At 52.6% G+C, this 20,893-nt stretch overlaps 2 protein-coding genes across 4 annotated transcripts in view; both read left to right on the forward strand.

Moving 5' to 3' along the window:
• The window catches only part of PGD (phosphogluconate dehydrogenase), a 298,830-nt gene that overhangs the window by 190,435 nt on the left and 87,502 nt on the right, over nucleotides 1-20,893 (forward strand). The window lies entirely within an intron of this gene.
• The window catches only part of PEX14 (peroxisomal biogenesis factor 14), a 154,123-nt gene that overhangs the window by 123,886 nt on the left and 9,344 nt on the right, over nucleotides 1-20,893 (forward strand). For all 3 annotated transcript variants that reach the window (XM_058675056.1, XM_058675063.1, XM_058675069.1), the window contains 2 exons: nucleotides 5,704-5,832; nucleotides 19,882-19,967. In XM_058675056.1, the coding sequence (XP_058531039.1) occupies nucleotides 5,704-5,832; nucleotides 19,882-19,967 (215 nt within the window). The remainder of the gene's footprint in view (nucleotides 1-5,703; nucleotides 5,833-19,881; nucleotides 19,968-20,893) is intronic.

The following is a 20,893-nucleotide window of genomic DNA, read 5'->3' on the forward strand; positions in this document are numbered from 1 at the left end:
CTGCCAGCTTTCAGCCTGAAGCCAGCAGTGAAACACACTTTGCACTGGCTTTTGCTTGGTGATTTATGGGAGACATGGTTGGGTGATATCCAGTGTCCTTTCGTCTTTGTGTTTATTTTTCTTCCACATTTAATGTATCTAAAGGATATATTGTCTTTATGGTTCACTGGGATGAGGAAGGGGCTGGTGCGAGTTTTCATGTGTTGAGATGAGAATTATACTCCTGGTTGGGTATCTTTCTTTCTCTCTTTCCTTAGGTGGCAGGAGGCAGTGTTTGGCTGCTTTGTGAAACAGCATTTCTACCTAATGATTTTAGAAGGGTACTGAGAGGACATTCAATTTCAGGACAGCATCAGCAACTTTTTCTCCTGTTGTTTGAACTTTTCCTCAGTTAAGGAGAAGGAAGAGTCACCGGCTGGCTCTTGCATTTACATATCAATAGCAAGCTGACGGGAGCTCACACCTCCCTCCCCATCAGATCAATTTTTATCAAAACTCCATCATTCAGGGTGATAGTGTTTGGAACTAGTTTTCTCAAAAACTGTTTATCTGCTTGGGAATAGTTAATCAGTGAAGAAGAGGACATTTGGCTTATTTGCTTAATATTTTAACCAAGTGAATTGGACAGGTTGGGGGGCTGGGGGAGGGGATGAGGACGTGGGTGGGGGAGGCCCCATAAACAAGGTGATATATAATATTTTTTTTGTTCTCCTTTTAAATAAATACCGATCAGCTTTATGTTCAGAGACAATAGGAGCCGTTGGCTTAAATTTGCAGTTTACTGTATTTATGGCTGTAATATCAAGGTGCTGCCGTCGTAATTTCATGCCCCAATGAGAAGAGCAAGGTCGAAGCAAATGCTTCCTTCGGCATCTGCTAACACACTAACTCATAAACAAGGCCCGGCTGGATCAGGTGGCACGGAATAATACAGGCTAATGAAATACAGCACAGCTTTCCATTACTGTTAGTTTTTACAGTGTCGTCATTACGTGTAATTTATGTTTAAAAAATTCAATTTTATACAAGGCACTGGGAAATAGGGGTCTACAGGTCATCCAACGCCTTCTAGAGGCTCTGGAGTCCTTATTGGACTCTCCTCTTCCAACAAAATGTTAATAAAATAAAATAAAAATACCTTCTCCCCTTCCCGTTCCCCTTGGCGAGTCTCTTGTGAGAGAGTTGGTTTTTCGTGTACTTTGGGAAGTATTTTACCAGCCGCCTTCTCTGCCTCCTCTCCTCCGGGTAACTAGCTGTGTTCCCAAAGAGGTGGCCATGCTCGGTGTCTGACAGTCCTGGGAGTAGGACTGCATGCAGATGGGAGAGGAAGAGCGCCGGGTTCCTGGCCCTTTAACCCGGGCGCGGTGCCCCCAGTCCTCTGGCCCTGTGCCCTTGAGCCCTGTCAGGGGCTGCGTTTTTCTTACAACATCCAGCCTGGGCTGGAAGGAGCTGCGGGACCTGCATTCCCATGTGTGTTCTCACACCGTCCCTCGTGATCCTGGCCCTGCTGTCCTGGCACTGTTTGGCCTGCTGTCTGCTGTCATCTGTCTCTGCTTCACCTGCTCAGGGCCAGCCCCAGCGCTCAGGGCGCAGCTCTGAGAATCCACTGCACAGCCCCCTTGGGGTGTCCGGTGTAGCATGACTCAAGGGAAGGTGCCTGGGGCAGCTCACCAAGGAGGCTGAGGCCTTCAGTTTAGCTTTGCTTGTATTTTTGACAGAAACCTTGAGAAAGAAAACCACTGCCTTATCTCCCAGGTGCTTAAATGGTGGCCACTGAGTTACTGTAGCCTAAACCCCGGCTGTGCTGATCTGAGAGGAAAACTGGCTCTTGCCGCGGGCAGCACATCTGTGCTGGCAAACAGGGCTGCTCCGGAGGCTTTGGAAGTAGATTGCAGAGACCGGGAGTCTGCCCTGGCTCACACTGAGTCGGAACCATGGGCTGTCGTCGGTGCACCTGGCAGCAGCGATGCCAACAGGTGGAGTGGCCTCTCCGCCTCCCCGGGGCCGTCCACATCCCGCCACTGTTCACACAGGATCCCTGGCTCCTTCTCTGCCTCCCCTTGGCTGAAGCTAGTGAGCGGATGGAGTAACTGAACCTGAACGGGACTTTCTCACTGTTACTCTTTATCAAACAATATCCTTTCGGTGTCAGCGCTGTAGAATGCTGGGGGGTGGGTGTGGGGAGCTGGCAGCTCCTTTAAATTGCCAAGTGGACAGGGGAAGCTACTGGAAGAAAATATCTGACTGCTAAGTGCTAGTGGTATCATGTGATACAAATTGACGTTCCAGCTAAAAGAAAATTTCAGCTGTTATTAAAATGGACTGATTCTTCCAAATGCAGCAGCTACGGGATGCCTTAAGCCTGCAGGGGAGGGGAGGAGGTCTGCAGGCCACTGGACAGAAGCCTTGTGCTCCCGTCTCGCTCTGCACAGCCATCGCCCGTCCCCTCTGCGCTTAGATTATTCCTCGCAGATAGCAATCAACTGGAAGGAAGTATGTGTGTCTAATTTGCATGAGATTATTTAAAACAAAAAAAAATAGGTCTGCATTAGTCAGGGTGATGGTAAACAATGCATGCGATGCCTTTTATAATATAGCCTGGGCCTCAGCTTTCAGCCAAATATAATTCACTTCCAATTGGCAGTTTCCTTTCTTATTCCTTCTAACCTTTTGGATTCGGCAAGGTCTCAAGCTAAGATCTGCAGTGTTTGTTTCAGTGGGGCTGGGTGGAAAGATGGGGTCAGGATGCCTGGATGTCTGATTCCTGGGTCCTGTGGCAGTGTCTTAGCCTCAAGGCAGCGCTGTCTCAACACCGGAGCCAATGACCGTGTAGCCGGAGAGCAGCGGGTGGGTGACCCTGCTCTGTCTTTGTCCCAGAGGAATCTGTTGAGTCCCACAAATCAAGTCCTAAGGTTGCTCAGTCTTGCCTGAAACTGGGACACTGTGGAGGTGCCGGCGCCTGTCTGGGGAGGTGCTTATGTTTGATGGAGGCTTAGGATATTAGAATGAACTTCAAGTGAGGACTTTCTACCTTTGTCACTCTGGGATTGCTCCAGAGGTTGTCTGGGTGTCATTTACAGGGAGGAGCCTCGGGGTTGACCCGTGTGTTATCTCAGTATGGTTCCTGCGTCATATTCCTGTACAGGTGGAGTACCTAGGGTAGAGATGGGAGAGGGACAGACAGGCCTGCTCTAAGCCCGTTAGCAAGTTCATTGGTATCCCGCCACTGCTGTGATCAGCAAAGTCACAAGCTGGAGAGGGGACCCCAGGCTGGCACTGATGACCCTCCTCTCAGGCACCGGGCACTCGGGCCATTAGTGTCACCCTCCTTATCTGTTAATTGAGGGCAATGACTGGGTAATGGTCCAGCTCTGAAATGGTATTGCCCAGTGAGATTGTTAGAATCAGAATCCTCCTGACCCTCCCCGAGTAGGGGCTGTCAGATCCCAGCCAGTGGCTGTTTAGAGCCTCAAACGATAAGGTCGCTGACAAACAAGACTTGGGAGGAAATGCTGATGCCCTCTGAGTCGAGGCCTCACTGGTGGGCCAGCTGTGATGAGGCCAGGCGCGTGTTTTATTAGGAAAGCAGGCTTCGTAAAAGCACAGGGCCAGAGGGCAGAGGAGCAGGCAGGAAGCCCTGTACCTTTAACCAGCGCCAGCACTCAGGGCCGCAGGCCGGCCTGTAGCGTAGTGTATATTTCCCCAGCGCTCAACATTATCGTACTTGTTTATATTTGAAAGAGCCAAAAGGGAAAATGAGAATGCAACTGAATGCTCCTTTTGGGAAAATTATCCTCATTTGCAGCCAGCGGCTGACAAGGCACACGAACCACCAGGTTGATGGAGTTGCGCAGTGTGCCAGTGACCATCCACCTCTGCTGACGTGGCAAATGCTGGTCTCCCCCAGTGGCTGATAATGAACTGGATAGAGCCACTCTTCCCTACTGGGACTCCAAAAGGGAGTGATTGACAGGCCCTCCTCAGGCTAGAGCCCCCAGGGCACAGAGAAGGGAGTCCCAGCCTTTCCCCAGCTCCTCCATCTCCTGGGAAGAGTGGTTCCTTTGCAGCAAGCCTGGCAGACGGGGACGAAGACGCCCTGCCCTGCCCTGCCCTGCCCCGCCGCACTGGACTCAAGTCGGGCTTTGTTACTCGGAAGGCAGTAAGTGCCAGGAAGCAGAATTCTTGGAACTCTAGATGCTTTCTCATCTGTCCACCTCCCCTCACCTTCCCACACCAGTGTAGTGAGCACCCAACACCCCGCAACCCTGCGGAGTTCCCAGGGCCTGCTCTGTGGAGGTGGCAGACCTTGGCTGCTCAGCTCAGAGCAGAGGGACCTGGGGCATGTAGAGCAGCTGCGGCGGGCTGAGAAGGCGTGAGGGATGGCAGTGGTCAGCCCGCAAACCAGGACGGTGCAGGGCAGAGCTGTGCCTCGGAGCATTCATGTGCAGCGTCTATTAGCCCCTTGGCACAGGGAGGAGGCACTGGCTCTGCAAGCTGCCGATCTGGACAACCTCCTCCACCCCGAGGGCAAGTGCACCATGCTGGCCCTAATGGAGAGCTGCTGGCCAGATGTGGAAAAGCGCTCAGGTTTCATTTTAAAAGCTCTGTGTTATAGATCGACTGGCTATTGGGCTTCCTGGGACAGCGTGGGCTTGCTGGCCAGAGTGACCTTTTGCAAACTAGCAGTGACCTCTCACCTGCCTTGCCAACTCTCACAGCTGTAGCACTTCTGTGCACACCGGTACTTCACGAGTGGGCCCCGTGGGAAAGTTTTTCTCGTGGCCTGGTACTCCCTGGTCTCCTGTTCTTTGGGTAGGTCAGTGCCCAAAAGTCGCCTGTCAGCCTCAGACCCGTTGCGGAGATCCCAGCTGTGTGCCCACTGGAAATACGGTCTTCATGGCCGTTTCCCTTGCCTTTCATTCCTCCACGGGCAAATCCTCTCCCCATGTTGTATCCAATGTGGATGGCGCCCTGCTGTTTCCTGGTGTCCCACGTGCCGCGTACTTTAGTGTGTTGGGAAGACTTAAAAAAAAGAGGGGGGGAAGCCAAAGCCGCCAAGGGCGATGTCGGCAGCCTGTGATAGGCTGGAGTAATGATCATCACAAAGTTTGGGCCTGGCCTTGTTTTGATCTGTTTTCTTGTTTTATTTTCTTCTTTACATTCTGTATCCCATTCATACTAATCACAGTCAGTCCTGATTTTTCTTTTTATTTCTGCATTTGTCATAAAATAAAGCAAATTATTCCCGTCTTCGGAAACGATCTAGACTAATTAGTCGTCTCACCCAATAATTAGTTTTTTGTTTCCCTGTCTGTTTTCATGCATTATTGTTAGTTTTTTCCCCTCTTTTTTTTTTTTAACACCATTACAGATTAAAATGAGCCACATTTGCAGTTGATGGTATCTGTTTTCGGGGGAAGAATGGAGAATTGCAGTACGGAGTGACTTGAAAAGCAGCAATAAACTCAAGGATAAATTAAGCAAATTGAATGAGCCACATTTGGAAGCAGTGTTGAGGCTAATATTCTGTCGCTTAAGGTTAAATTGCAACTGTGAGAGGTTCCGAGAATCCGAAATTGGGGAGGCAGCCTGTTCGGATGCCAGGCCCTGTGTGGCAGGAAGGCTGTCTCCTTGGGAAGTCTGGGGGGCTGCTAAGCACACTGGCTGGGGTGCTCCCCTAAACTCACCTGTTCTTCTCACCAGGGCTGACGGATGAAGAGATTGACCTGGCATTCCAGCAGTCCGGCACTGCCGCCGATGAGCCCACGTCCTTGGGCCCAGCTCCCCAGGTGCTTCCTGTCCAGTCCCCACAGCTCGTTGCCCAGCCATACAGTAAGTGGCCACCCCAGCTCCTGCTCTCACCATAACCACCTGTCGGGACGTGGCTGGCACGCCCAGTCTTCTCTCTCCCATCCTCGGCAGCCCCGCACACAGCAGGAGATCAGAGAGCTCTTTTTCTTTTCCAAAACAATGTGACATACCCAGATTTTTTTTTTAAGATTTATTTATTATGATTGGAAAGGCAGACTTACAGAGAGAAGGGGATGCAGAAGATCTTTCATCCACTGGTTCACTCCCCAGGTGGTCACAGGCTAGGGCTGGGCCCGCCCAAAGTCAGCAGCTTCATCAGGATCTCCCATGTGAGGAGCAGGGGTCCACCATATCCAGATGTGGGGGTATAACGCAACATGCATCCCTGCTTCCAGACGAAAGATGGATTCCCAATGAAACTGTTGGACATGTGTGGACAATGGGATGCTGGACTGTCTGACATTGTACCAACAATGTCGGGGGACACTTAAATAAGAGACTGATGGAATTACGATTCCTTATGAAGGATTATACCATTGTAGTAAAACGGGGAAAATCTGTCGGGGGGTGGGAGTTTGGGGGGAAATCCCAGTCTATTCGAAATTGTAACACATAATTCAAAAATTCAAAATGTATATCTGAAAAAAACAAAAATATTTTTTCTTAAGTTAGTAATCAATGTGCACTTTCAAAATAAAACCAGAAGGACCCGGCGCGATAGCGTAATGGTTAAGGTACCCGCCTTGCACGTGCCGGGATCCCATATGGGCGCCGGTTCTAATCCTGGCAGCTCCACTTCCCATCCAGCTCCCTGCTTGTGGCCTGGGAAAGCAGTCGAGGATGGCCCAGAGCACTGGGACCCTGCACCGTGTGGGAGACCTGGAGGAGGTTCCTGGCTCCTGGCTTAGGACTGTCACAGCACTGGCCGTTGCAGCTATTTGGGGAGTGAATCATTGGACGGAAGATCTTCCTCTCTGTCTCTCCTCCTCTCTGTATATCTGACTTCGCAATAAAAATAAATAAATCTTTAAAAAAAAAAACTAAATAAAAAAAAAAATAAGTAAATAAAACCAGAAACCATTTAAGTTACTTTCACAAAGCCTGAAAGATTAGTTTGAATCAACTACAAAGCTTTGAAAAGTAGCTTAATCTTCTTTCTTGCTTTTTTTTTTTAAATTAAGTATTAAGAAAGGCAGAGATAAAGTGAGAAAGGGATGTGAGAGATCTTCCATCTGCTCTCTAATTTCCACCTGGCCAGGACTAGGCCAGACTGAAGCCGGGAGCCTGGAACTCCATGCAGGTCTCCCACAGAGGCGATAGGAACTCAAGTTGCTGGCCGTCATCCACGGCCTTCCCGGGAACAAGAGAGCTGGGTTGGAAGTGGAGGAGCCGGGACTAAGACTGACACTCTAGAACCAGGTGCAAGTATTGGCCTGGCAGACTGTGGCTTCAGCTACTGTGCCAGCACACTGCCCCGTGACAGCCACGTTCTAACCCATCTTTCTCTGGCTTCACCATTGGTTCACTTGCAGGCGGATGGCTGTTGTAGCAGCCAGAACCAGTGGAGTTGTTCCTTCTCTGTTGTAGTCGAGGGTCTGGGGATCTGCTGGTGTGGCACAAGCCTCCTTGAGGGATCCTTTTCTTTAGTCTTTTGTGTGTGGCAAATGAATGATGGCAGCACTGCAGCGTCCCATTGGTTGGCGTCGGCATCGCCAATCCCAGTGGGCGGAGCCTCAGTGCCACCTTTGGTTTGGGCTCCTGGCTCAGCACCTGCAGCTCCTAGCGTGTCACTCTTTTCTCTTCCAGTCCTTGCTGTTTGCTTTGGGCCTGAACCCGCTACATGTTTCGTGTTCTTCACGTGTGGCTAAGTCACCACCTTCTTCCTTTGCTTGTATCACTGGGCCCAACCGTTCAATGGGATGTGTTGAGAAAAGGCTGTGGCAGCTGGGGTGCAGAATTTCTTAAGATGCACATCTGTTCTAGTCCAGCTGTGTCCTCCCATGCTTAATACCAAGCAGGTCTCTCGGCTCCTTGAAAACTTCTTTCTCAGAAGGAATTGTTCTGCTGGATCACAGAGTTAGCTAGCAGCATTAGCGCTCACCTGCTTCCCATAGTCACTAAGGGTTAAGCCCCTGGGCCTTTGAGAAAGAGACTGGGTGGGAGGGAGCATTTCAGCGGAGGCCAGAGCGCTCTGAGCCCGTTACACATTCTGTCCCCTGGCCCTGAAAATCAAATACTTTTTTTTCCCTCTGCTTCGACAGCAGCATAAGAATGGTGGTCAGGGTCATGTTAAGCACCTGAGGTTTTTGGTCGTCACCATCGCTTGCTCCGGCGTTACCTGTGCTCTGCTCCGGATGGCGCATGCTACCTCACTTCTGTACTTTTGCCAAGAGGTGTCAAAACTGCTCAAAAAAAAAAGAAAAGGCTTGATTTTGATTAATATAGAGAAACAAGACTTTGCCTGACTGATAATAAAACTGATAAATGACATTTGAATTACTTGTAGCGGTAATTTATTACATAAAATATCTTTTATTTGACATGCGATTAGTTGCTGGGAGCATCACTCAATCTGACTAGTTTAAACACGCTCTAAAATGAACCCCAGTCAAAACCAGGGCTGTCTGCTGCTGGCGTTATGAAATATACTGATCCTGGAGTGAGGAAAAAATCTGACTTTAAATATTTAAATGATTAATTGGGTTTATACATTTTTTTTACCTTTCTAACCCCCTTAATTACAAGCAAACTCAGGGGAGTTTCTGAACTGGGTGTGCAACCGGCATGCTTATCACCGAGGCATTGTCTGCGTCTGCGAGCGATTGATGGCCTCTGATCCTGTGTGTTCCTGCGGCTTCTCCACCTGCCTCGCAGCAGCCCCTTCCCTCCCATTGCTTGGCTTTTTAAGGTCGTTCCACCCCCAAGACCAGTCCTGGAGGCCGGGGTTGCCAGGGCCCCGTGCTTCTCCCGCCGTCTCTGTTCTCGCTGAACATGGTTCACCTCGAGATGATCGTAAAAGCCGGTTTGGGCAGAGAGCCTGGAGGCCAACCCGGATGGGAGCAGCTCAGTCCCCAGTGCTGCCGAGCACCCACTGGGTGTGCTGCGTGCTGTGTCATGGGAGAAGTTCAGTGGACGACCTTTAAGATCTGACGAGCCCTTTGGGAAGGGTAGGATAAACTCTCTGGAGAAGAATACTAATATAGAACATTGTGATATTATGACTGAATGCCAAAATTAATTATACCGACAAATTCCTCCAGAATACAGAAAAGGGAAAGATGAGTGTGGGCTATGGAAGTCAGGGAAGCTGTGTGTAAGAGCCGGGAGGTGACGCCCGGCGAAGCTTGGTGTCACCTGGAGCAAGGTTGCACCAGCGTCACACGGCTGAGAAGCAAGCTGGCTGAGCCCAGGAAAGTCAGGCCATGAGTCGAGGGGAGAGTGAACTCTTTCTTTCTCATTTTGGTTTCTTTTTGTTCACCTGTGTCAGGAATTTACAGGTGCATGTTGGTGTTGGTGCAAAGATATTGGCTGGCCAGTGAGTCCTGGGAGAAATGCTGTGTTTGGCCCGACTGCTACCCCATTGGTGGTCTCCCCTCCCAGAGAGACAAGCAACAAGGCAGCTTGAAGACCCAGAAGGGCCCATGTAGATTCTTCAGAGTAGTAATCATGTCTTGGGCTTGGCCATGTCCCCCTACTGGTTTTCATAAGCACTTTATGCCCGTTTAATCGAACATGTTGCTGCAGTTGCCTCTTACTCGGATAGAATGTTAATGTCCTGTGCTCCTGAGAGAGGGGGGCTTGACATCGCTGGATTAGAAATCCTGAAGGGGTGGGGTGGGGGCTTGCTTCCTTTGCAGCCTGTGGGAGAGCATGTGTGTGGTCCCATTGTCATCCGCCATACCTTTCTATGAAATGCCCGCTGTGTGCCTAGTGCTGTTAGGCCCTGGACCAGAGAAACCACCAAGGTGGCTGTCCCTGACCAGTAGAAAAGGTGGCTCAGCCAGCACAGTAGTGCTGGGGGGTTCCTGCCCCAGGAGGGCAGTGACCCTGAGAGGTGGAGCAAGCGTTCAGAGAGCAGGTATGTGACTGCATCTGGGGGCACAGGCTATCTGGGAGGGTCGAGGCAAGTGTGACCCAGGGGCACAGGGCCCTGGGTTAGGGCAGAGGCCATGAGGAAGTCTGGTGCCTTCCAGCAGGGCACAGCTGGAAAGTCAGTGATGCCTGACATTGAGGTGTGTCATCTGATTGTTTGAGACTCTGAGCTGTTTGATGAAGTCCTCTTTGTCACCTGGGCAGGTACCGCCTCCTCGGGCTTGCTCGGCAGCTGTCCCCACGCGCAGCTGGTGGTACTCTCTCTGCTGCCCTTCAGGTTATGAGTCAGTTGCCGCCTCCTCCAGGAAATCTTTCTAGGCGTTCCATTCTGACCAGGATAGAGGCTCTCCACTGCACCCCACACTTTGTTCAAACGTGTGTTCAAATGCTCAAATCAGCGTGTTCCCTGTTAAACTAAGTTCTGTTTTTTCCTGTTAAAGGAAAAAACTTTTAAAGATTACTTTTATTTTTTTTAAAAGATTTATTCATTTTATTACAGCCAGATATACACAGAGGAGAGACAGAGAGGAAGATCTTCCGTCCGATGATTCACTCCCCAAGTGAGCCGCAACGGGCCAATGCGCTCCGATCTGAAGCCGGAAACCTGGAACCTCTTCCGGGTCTCCCACGTGGGTGCAGTGTCCCAATGCACTGGGCCATCCTCGACTGCTTTCCCAGGCCACAAGCAGGGAGCTGGATGGGAAGTGGAGCAGCCGGGATTAGAACCGGCGCCCATATGGGATCCTGGAGCGTGCAAGACGAGGACCTTAACCATTAAGCTATCGCGCCGGGCCCTATTTTTATTTGAAAGGCAGATTTTACAAAGGGAAGGAGAGATGGAGAGAAGGTCTTCCGTCCACTCACTCCCCACATGGCCACAACAGCCAGAGCTGAGCCAATCTGAAGCTAGGAGCCAGGAGTTTCTTTCCAGTCTCCCACACGGGTGCAGGGTTCCAAGGACTTAGGCCGTCTCCCACTTCTTTCCCAGTGCCTAAGCAGGGAGCAGAATCAGAAGTGGAGCAACTAGGACTCAAACTGGTGTCCACATGGGATTCCAGCATCACAGGCAGAAGCTTAGGGTGCTGTGCCACCATGCCTACCCCTGAGAACATACTTTTGTCCACGTTGCTGGCTCAGCCGTGACAGCCTCTGAGGGGGAAGTTGCTTTCTGTTAGGTGACATAGTGTCTGCTGCACGGAGACCATGCCCTGTGTGCCCTTTGTGGCTGGTGGGGACCAGTTCCCCAGGGCAGAAGTGCATGAAGCTTGCTCAGGCTCCTCGGGCCGGAAGGAGCCTCCGCTGTTTGCTGGAGTCAGGTAGAAATGTGGTGTACTCATGGTGCATTGGTTTTATAAAAGTCTGCCACAAGCAATGGGAACCCCAAAATTCGAGGGGTTAGTTTGTCCAGGGCTCGGCGCTGTGGCCTAGCGGCTAAAGTCCTCATTTTGAACGCGCCGGGATCCCATATGGGCACCGGTTCTAATCCCGGCAGCCCCACTTCCCATCCAGCTCCCTGCTTGTGGCCTGGGAAAGCAGTCGAGGATGGTCCAAAGCTTTGGGACCCTGCACCTGTGTGGGAGACCTGGAAGAGGTTCCTGGTTCCCGGCATCGGATCGGCACAGCACCGGCTGTTGCGGCTCACTTGGGGAGTAAATCATCGGACGGAAGATCTTCCTCTCTGTCTCTCCTCCTCTCTGTACATCTGACTTTGTAATAAAAGTAAATAAATCTTAAAAAAAAAAAAAAAGAGTATGTCCAAACTTGCTGTCCCATAAAGGTGAGCAGTTCAGGTAGCCATGGGGCTCCTGGTCCTCAGGGCCCCCTGAAGCCTGCCTGTGTCCCTGGCTGGCGCCCATCTCGCAGGCCAGTAGGAGCACTCCAACTTCGATGTCCCATCTGCCATGCAGAGAGTAGGAGATGGGAAGAAGAAGGAGAGGGACCAGCTGCCTTCAGAGAACACCTGCTGGAACTTGCTCTCGTCACTTCTGCTCGGCCACGCCACGGGGAAGCCAGTGAATCCCGCAGCCCTGTTCTAGCCCTTCCTGCCCCGTGGACACTGAGTGGCACTGGTCACCCCTAGCTTGGGGAACACTTGGCCAGCCATAGCAGTCTTGGAAATTTTTACCAGCTCAATCAGGCCAGTTTAAGGTTGCTAATTTTATTATTTGTATAACATATAAATGTTCAATTTTTGCATTATTAGATACAATGATACTTCAAAAAGTTTATGGAAAATGGACTTGAGAGGCAAATATGGTGTGGAAGTTGAGATGCTGTGAGAGATGCTGAGGCCGCCTGCTGCCAGTGTCTGGTTCGAGCCCAGCCCCACCCACTTGCAATTTCAGCTTCATGCTCACGTGCACACATGGGGGGCTCAAGTACGGGGTAGATGCCACCTATGGGGGGCCTGGGTGTAAGTTCCAGGTTCTGACTTCACAGCCATTTGGGAAGTGAACAGAAGATGGAAGGTCTCCCCCTCTGTGTGAAATACATAAGTAAACAAGCAGGTTAACAAATGAGTGAGTCTTTTTTTTTAAGATTTATTTATTATTATTGGAAAGTCAGATATACAGAGAGGAGGAGAGACAGAGAGGAAGATGTTCCGTCCGGTGATTCACTCCCCAAGTGAGCCGCAACGGCCGGTGCTGTGCCGATGTGAAGCCAGGAGCCAGGAACCTCTTCCAGGTCTCCCACGCAGGTGCAGAGTCCCAATGCATTGAGCCGTCCTCGACTGCTTTCCCAGGCCACAAGCAGGGAGCTGGATGGGAAGTAGGGCTGCCAGGATTAGAACCGGCGTCCATATGAGATCCCGGGGCATTCAAGGTAAGGACTTTAGCTGCTAGGCCACAGCACTGGGCCCTTAATGAGTCTTTAAAGCAAAGGTTGAGTTGGGATTTGCAGGTCTTGCTTCCTCACTGGGTTAGTGAGCAGAGGGAGACCCGGCGCCCATATGGGATCCCGGCGCGTGCAAGGCGAGGACTTTAGCTGCTAGGCTACTGCGCCAGGCTCTCTGTTGCTTTTTCTTTCTCCTTCCTTCCCTCCATCTGCTGTTTTCTTTTGCCCCTCTTCCTCTTCCTCTTCTCCCTTCCCCATCACCACATCCTTTAAAATGTGATAACCATATTAGCTCATGGCTGTCTGACAACAGGCTGCGTGTTGGTCAGTTGGCTGCGGCTAGCACTACTGCTTCCTGTGCACAAATACACATGGCCTTTGGCTTCTAATGCTTGCCCTGAACTGCGCTCTACAGGAGCACACGAGGAGTGCGTTCAGTAGAAACCATGCTTCTGATTTTGAACTTGGCACTTTCTGGACTGATATGCAGCCCCACCACTGCTGGCCGTGCTGTGCGCTGGTGCTGAGGACGGCTCCCTGGTGGCCTGTGGCCACGGGGGAAACGGCAAGCCGTCTGCCGTGTGCTGTGATGCTCGTGCCATTTGGGTTTTGTTTTGTTTTCTCATCCATCACACCTTCGTAGTGCTCACCCGGGTCTGTGCACGAGGTGGAACAGGCCACCTGTGGGATGCGGCTGACCGGCCGTAGGCTTGTGCTTCGACGTGTGTTTAGGTCGGCAAGGCCAGACTGTCATGCACGGGAGCTTAGGTGTATGAAGCGCCGTGTCAGCTTCGTGACCCTGGGTGTATCGGTGGGAGTGGTGGCAGCGCGGTGTGCTTGGCCTGTTGGCAGGTGGCAGTGGTTGGGGCTGTGAACATTCGTGTCTAAGCCCTTGTGTGTGCGTTGGCTTTCATTGCTCTCGGGTGAATCCCTGGGAGTGAAAAGGCTTGGTCACATGTTTGGAGTGTGTTTAACTTTTGAACTCTTTGCAAAAATGGTTGTGCCATTTCCTGTTCCTGTTAGTAGTGTGTGAGTTCAGTCGCTCCCGTATCTTTACCAACATTTTTGTCTTCTGTGTGTGTGTGCTTTAATATTTATTTGCTGATTTTTATTTGAAAAAGTTGAGTTACAGAGAAAGAAGGAGAAACCAAGCTCTTCCAGCCACTGGCTCACTCCCCAGAGGCAGGCGCTTCCTCCATGTCATCCAAGCGTTTTTGTTATTTTCTCCTGCCTTCTCAACCAGGTTAGCAGGGAGCTGGATTAGCTGGATTCGAAGCGGTGCAGCTGGGACTTGAATCAGCACCCATGTGGGATGCCAGCGCTGCAGGTAGCGGCTTAACTCCCTGTGCCACACTGCCAGCCCCGTTGTCCTGGTTTCTACCATTAGGCACTCTCTTGTGAATGGTAGAACCATATTGGGCTTTTCACTTGCATTTCTCTGGTGGCTAGTCATGTGAAGCTGTACCTCGCTGTTCATACATCTTTTGGGAAGAGTTTCTTCAATCCTTTGCCCTCCTTTTTCTTTTCAATTATTCAACTACTAGAACTCTTTATATATTCTAGCTACAAATCCTGTGTCAGATATCTATTTGATCGATGCTTTCTCCCAGCCCTCAGCATGCATTTTCATTTTCTTGACAGTGCCTTTGAAAATTATGAATTTTGATGGTGTACATTTTATCAGTTTTTTCTTCTTATGGTTCTTGCTTTTTGTATCTTGACGGTTTTGCCTACCCCAGACCTTTGCTACTTCATTTTATGACATATAAGCTTCATAGTTTCTATTTTTTTATGTAGGTGTAGGATCCATTTTGATGAGTTTCTGTGTATGGTGACTTGGAGGGTCGAGGTTTGGCCCAGCCCTTCACGGGTGTCCACTTGTTCCAGGGCCATGGTTGCGAAGGAGTTGCCTTGGCCTCTTCAGTAAAGAAGTAGTTGACCATGGAAGCACAGATCTACTTCTGGGCTCCTCCCAACAGCGTGGTGGCAGCTCACGGTCTCGGTCTCTGGAAGGGGCTGTGGCTGGGTGTGCCTCTCGGTGTCCTGTGTGCCCGCAGACACTGCTGACAGCACCGCAGCCCACGGGCAGTGGGGAGGTGGTCTTCGCAGGCTGCACATGGGAAGGCAGCACGGGCCCGTCCTCGACAGGCTGCCCAGGTGCTCCTGCAACTGCTGCCAGCCAACCCCAGCACCACACCCGGCCAGCCGCCCCCAGCTGTGTCCCTTTACGTCCATGCACGCCTTTAGTCCAGCTGTAGCCAGCACTGATTCGCTGGGAGTGAGCCTGTCTTAGCGTTGAGTTCCAGGGCAGCTTTTGGGCGAAGCTGGTGGACAGACCCCAGTGAGCTCTCTGCTCGGCACTGCAGTGTGGGATTTCCACAGCTGAGGCGCCCTCGGCCCTCCTGGGATGCCTGCAGAGTTCCCGCACCTGAGCGCTGGCTTGTTGATGGTGTTGGTGCTCAGGGTGAGCCGCTCTTGGCTGAGGAACTACAGTTAAGGAAATGACCTAAACAAAAAATAAAGTGAAACAAAAGGACCACCTTTGTTGCCTTTGCCATGTTCAGTGAAGAGTTAAGTGCTATGGGATGCAGCGTGCTGTCGCTGATTCAGGCACTGTCCTCTGTGGACACTGTCCACCGGGGCCTCCCCTGGGCCACCCATCTCCACGAGAACTGGAGTCCAGGAACGTGAAGGAAGCTGTTGAGTTTCAAAGAGCTTCGTGTCCCTTCCATCTCAGTGTGTCCCCTCCTTGTTTTAGTCACAGCCGAGGCACGGCCTCAGACATACGGTGAGCTAAAGGATGATCGCCAGTCGGTCACCTGGTCCTTCATGGAGACACCAAGGCCAGCCCTGGGGAGCGTGACTGTGAGAGGCATTCTTGCATTGTGGGGTCTAGCACAATTGCCACTGTCAGTCAGGCAGACATAGTGGAGCTTGGAACCGTATGCTTTGGGGTGGCATCAGTTGGGGTCTCGATCCCGGGCTTCTAGCGCGCTTGCCCGGTGTCTGCCTCTCCGCACACAGGAGGCCTCAGCGTGCAGAGAGCTCAGTGTGCGCACTTCTTCCCTCCCAGCTGAGCAGCAGAACCAGCCCCACTTTCCACTCTTGTCTGTTCCTGGGGAGCGTGGTGACAGGGCAGCCTGGTGGGACCTGCACCGAACCTGTCAGAAGGGGCTGAGCTGCTCTGCGCGGCGCCAGGGATCTTGCAGGAGCCCCGGCTTGCTGCCCTCTGACAGCCACGCAGGGCACGGGTTTCTCTATCCGAGTTTTCCTCTTTTCTTCATTTTGCCACAAGACAGGATTGTGCCGCACAGCTCTGCAACGAGTCAAATGGCATTTCAGCTTCTTGTCTTTATAGACTCTCTGAACTTTAGGAAAGATCATTCTGGTCCCTTTTCATTAATAATGAAAATCAGGGGCAATAAAATGTTCTTAACAGGAGCCTGGCAGGAACGGAGGAGGCGTGCGAGGTGAAGGGTGAGCCGGAGGCGACCACAGGTGCGTCTCGGCCTGGCTGAGGGTAGAGCCCCGGATCGGGCACCACTGCCGGAGGGCTGTGACTCCCAGGCCCCAGGCTGCCACCCCTTAGGGGATGCAGGGAGGCCCTGCAGGCCAGGGTGGGGTCCAGCTTCGAGGCCAGCTGCAGCTGCTTGCTGGGAAGGTGGCCAGTGCGTATCTGAGAAGTGGTCAGTGTCTCGTCCTGCAGTATGTCCCAGTTGCTGTTGTTTTGAAAGACAAAGTGGCAGAGGTGATAGAGATCTTCCATCACTGGTTCCATCTCGACATGGTTTGAGCTGGAGCTGAGCTGATCCGAAGCCAGGAGCCAGGAGCTTCTCCCTGGTCTCCTACATGGCTGCATGGGACCAAGGACTTGGGCCATCCTCTACTGCTTTTGCAGGCTGTTAACAGGGAGCTGGATCAGAAGTGGAACAGCTGGGACCTGACCCAGGACCCTTGTGGGTCCCAGCACCACAGGTGGGTGATCATGCCCAGTTTTGAAGGTGCCCTGAGGACCCGGCCGCACAGATTGGTATGGGCCATGAACTCCAGCCGCCTGAGCAGGGACTGGCTAAAAAGGCAAGTCGCTCCTTCCTGGTTTCCTCCTTGGGAGTGAACTTGCATTAGGATTTGGATTTTGCACCTAGCAGGCAAAACTAAGCTGAGTGGGAAAAAGAGGAGGCAGAAGCCCCAGCCAGACCCACGCCAGGTCCTCAGGGTCAGCCTCTGTGGTCTCTGAGAGAGCCCCAGAGGGTGTGTCCCATGGCAGGGGGCGGGGTGGACAGCTCCCTTCCCAAGACGCTGCGCACACCTGAGCACTGACCCTCTCAGCCCAGGACGGGGGTGGGACAGCCTTCCCAACTGCCACACAGCCCTTGGGGCCATGACAGTGGATGCCTGTGTTCACAGAAACGCGAGCGTCTGCAGGCCACAAACCCCGTGGGCAGGGCCCGGGGATGAGGGGCTGGAGAAGGTGTGTGTGACTGCTGTCAGAGGCTGGGACGTCCCTGCTGAGGAAAACGGCTCTCTGAAATGTGGGGAAAGAAAGCGAGTGGCCAAGGGGCCAGTGTGATGGCTTAACTGGCTAATCCTCTGCCAACATCCCATGTGGGCATCGTCGGTTCATGTCCCAGCTGCTCCACTTTCCATCCAGCTCCCTGCTGTGGCCTGGGAAAGCAGTGGAGACCTGGAGGAGGGTCCTGGCTTCAGATCAGCTCTGAAGGCAACTCCAGCCATTTGGAGAGTGAAGCATCAGGTGGAAGAACTTTTTCCCTGTAAAGTCTGCTTTACCAATAAAAATAAGTAAATCTTTTTTTAAAAAAGATTTATTTATTTTATTACAAAGTCAGATATACAGAGAGGAGGAGAGACAGAGAGGAAGATCTTCCACCCAATGATTCACTCCCCAAGTGACCGCGATGATCAGTGCTGCGCCGATCTGAAGCTGGGAACCAGGAACCTCTTCCGGGTTTCCTACACGGGTGCAGGGTCCCAAAGCTTTGGGCCGTCCTTGACTGCTTTCCCAGGCCACAAGCAGGGAGCTGGATGGGAAGTGGAGCTGCCGGGATTAGAACCGGCGCCCATATGGGATCCCGGGGCTTTCAAGGCGAGGACTTTAGCCGCTAGGCCACGCCGCCGGGCCCAAAAATAAGTAAATCTTTAAAGGAAAAAAAAAAAAGGAAGAAAGTGATCAAGTGGAGATTGCGCAGTACACGTCCCACTCAGCTCTGACTGCGGGGCCGTGTTGGGGAGTGAACAAGTGGATGAAGCATTTTTCTCCTCTTCCTGTAAAATCTTGCCTTTCAAATGAAAATAAATCTTAAAAAAAAAAAAGACTTGCCCTCTTTCAAAGCAAGGTCAAGTGACACTGGACCACCAGTGTGTGGCCGTCTTGCCACAGTGGTGTGGGAGACAGCTGGCGCCTGCTGTATGCATTGTGTGACAGGAGGGCTAGTGCTGGGCATAAGCTCGTGTGTCTCAGAAGTGCCCGTGTGGGCCCAGCACAGTAGCCTAGCAGCTAAAGTCCTTGCCTTGTACACGTCAGGATTCCATATGGGCGCCAGTTCTAATCCCAGCAGCCCGCTTCCCTTCCAGCTCCCTGCTTATGGCCTGGGAAAGCAGTCAAGGACGGCCCAGGGCCTTGAAACCCTACACCCGCGTGCATGGGAGACCCAGAGGAGTCTCTGGGCTCCTTTCTTTGGATTGGCTCAGCTCTGGCCATTGAGGCTGCTTGGGGAGTGAGTCAACAGATGGAAGATCTTCCTCTCTTTCTCTCTGTATATCTGACTTTCAATTAAAAAAAAAAACGTGCCCATGCACCTTGTGACCCAGCACTCTGTCAGCCCTCCTCGTACCCGTGGGGGAGGTGACATGCGTGCTGTGGGCGAAGCTGGGAGGAAGTGAGCCACGTGTCCCCGTGTAGGGAGAGGTCAGACACTACGCAGCTAGACAAAAGGTGAGAGGAGAAAGGGAGAGGGAAGCAGGCTGTGTCTGGTGTCCCTCCTGCATGCTCTGGACGGGCAGACCTGAGCCTGCGCTGTGAGTCGGGCTGTGGCCCTTGCTGAGAGGGGACGGTTCTGACTGTGTGTCACCTGGAAAAGTGGACATCACCGCAGGTTAATTGTCTCCTCCAACCCTGGCATCCCAAGAGGGTGCCGGTTCAAATCCCAACTGCTTTACTTCCAATCCAGCTGCCTACTGGCGCGCCTGGAAAACAGCAGCAAATGGCTCGTGTGTGGGCCCCTGCCATGCGTGTCAGAGACCCGGGCTATGCTGCACTCTCCTGGCTTGACCTGGCCTAGGGAGTGACCCAGTGAATGGAAGTTTGAGCTGTCTCCCTCCCCCTCTCGCTATAACTCTGGTTTTCAAACAAAGCAAAAAATGTTTAAGGGTTCACCAGAAATGGAAGTTGAGGGGCTGGGAGAGGCCTGGGCTGAAGATAGCTCTGTGGTGGAGACTCCTGTGCTGGGCCAGGAGGTCCTCTTCCCATGTGCCCATGTGCTGCCACAGAGCTTACCGAGCAGTTCCTGTCCTGTCCTGAGACACCAGGAGCTGGCAGGCACAGGTGGGAGGTGAAGGCGGGAAGCGTCACGTGTCCCTACTTTGCCCATCCAGGCTGTGAGGCTCTTGGTGAGAGTGGCCAGGTGCAGCCACTCTCCTCCTCCGCTCATCTGCCAGGTTTACCCCCAGGACCCGGCTACTCAGAGCCCTGGGACTTCCCACTGGCACTGTGGGCTCCTTCCTTGTCTGGTCTCTGTGTCCCACATGCCCTGGGCGTGCGGATCTTTGCCGCCACGCCACCTCTGCCAAGGCCCTCCTGACCCTGCTGAGACCCCTCCTGCCCACCTCCCCGGCCTACCCTTCTGGCTTTCTGTCTGTCTCTGCAGTTCCGTGCCTTGGAGCCTGTGTCGTCTTTCTCCTTGGCTCTACAGGAGAGCAGAGCGGGGGCTTGGTTCACCCTGTGGACCTGGCTGTCACTTGTGTCCCAGGGGTTGCAAATGACTGAGGGCCTGGACAGAGGTGATGTTCCTGATGGTCAGATGCTGTCTTCCTACTGCCGTGTGTCCCAGGGCATGTGTGTTTGACCATGTGTCCCTGGGAGGCCGTTGCTGTGTGCCCGTCCTCACTGTATGTTCCCACTCCTAGGCCCTGTGGGCTCCCGATGGCGAGATTACGGCGCCTTGGCCATCATCATGGCTGGAATCACGTTTGGCCTTCACCAACTCTACAAGGTAAGTCGCCTTCCTGGTGGCAGTAGGTGCCATGCCCCTGGCACCCTTAGGCTGCTCTAGAGCTCTGTGCCAGGGGCAGGCACTGCCTCTGCACACCTGGGAGGCAGTGGTCAGGCCCTCGTTGGTGCCCGCGGCCGGGCACCTGCCTCTCCTGCAAGCACCTCGCCCCTCACCGGTGACTGGAGGCTGAGCCTCAATGGCGCCTGCATGTGGCAAGCAGTGTGTGCGTGTGTGAGAGGCTCAGGCAGACACTGCCCCCGCTGCCCTGCTGGAGTTGGCGTGACTGGCTGTGCTCATTTCTGGGGTTGGCAGAGTGACCCCAGCAGTCCTGGCTCCTTGAGAAAGTGCCCAGGGTTGGGCCCCTGCCCCGGGCAGCCCCATCTGTGCCGTTGCTCATTGGAAGCCACGTTGCAGGAGTCCGTGTAGTCAGTTGCTGAGCTCCACCTTTTGTCACCTGTAGCTCGGGGTGGGGGGTTCCCTCGGGCTTGGGAAGTCAGCCCTCTGCACCCCAGGGGTTGGTGCTGAGCATGGAGCCTTAGGCATTGAGTGAGCGTGCCCTTGCCTGGTGCCAGGGTGGAGCTCCCACTTGAATCGGAGGAAGCAAGCTTGTCCTGGAGGGCAGGGCTGGCCAGGAGTCCTCTGGCCCTGGCGAGAGGCCCCCTCTGCTAAAACCGCCAGCTCCTTCACCCCTTATTTGGACCTGAGTGAGCACCCAGACTCACGCTGTAACTTTCAGCATGTGAAACATGTTTAAACATTGCTCTCTGGGATTCTTAATTTTTTACTTAATACAAAAGTTAATGACAGAATTATAGCACAATGTAATTTTTTCATCTATTCCTGGAGTTGGAAGTTTCCATGTCAGAAATCCAGAAACAAACTGTGCTGGGGCCCGGGACGTGTCCATCTAGGCTGATGCCTTCCTC

The sequence above is a fragment of the Ochotona princeps genome, chromosome 2 (genome assembly GCF_030435755.1).
Source record: "Ochotona princeps isolate mOchPri1 chromosome 2, mOchPri1.hap1, whole genome shotgun sequence".
In the NCBI taxonomy this organism is placed as follows: domain Eukaryota; kingdom Metazoa; phylum Chordata; class Mammalia; order Lagomorpha; family Ochotonidae; genus Ochotona; species Ochotona princeps.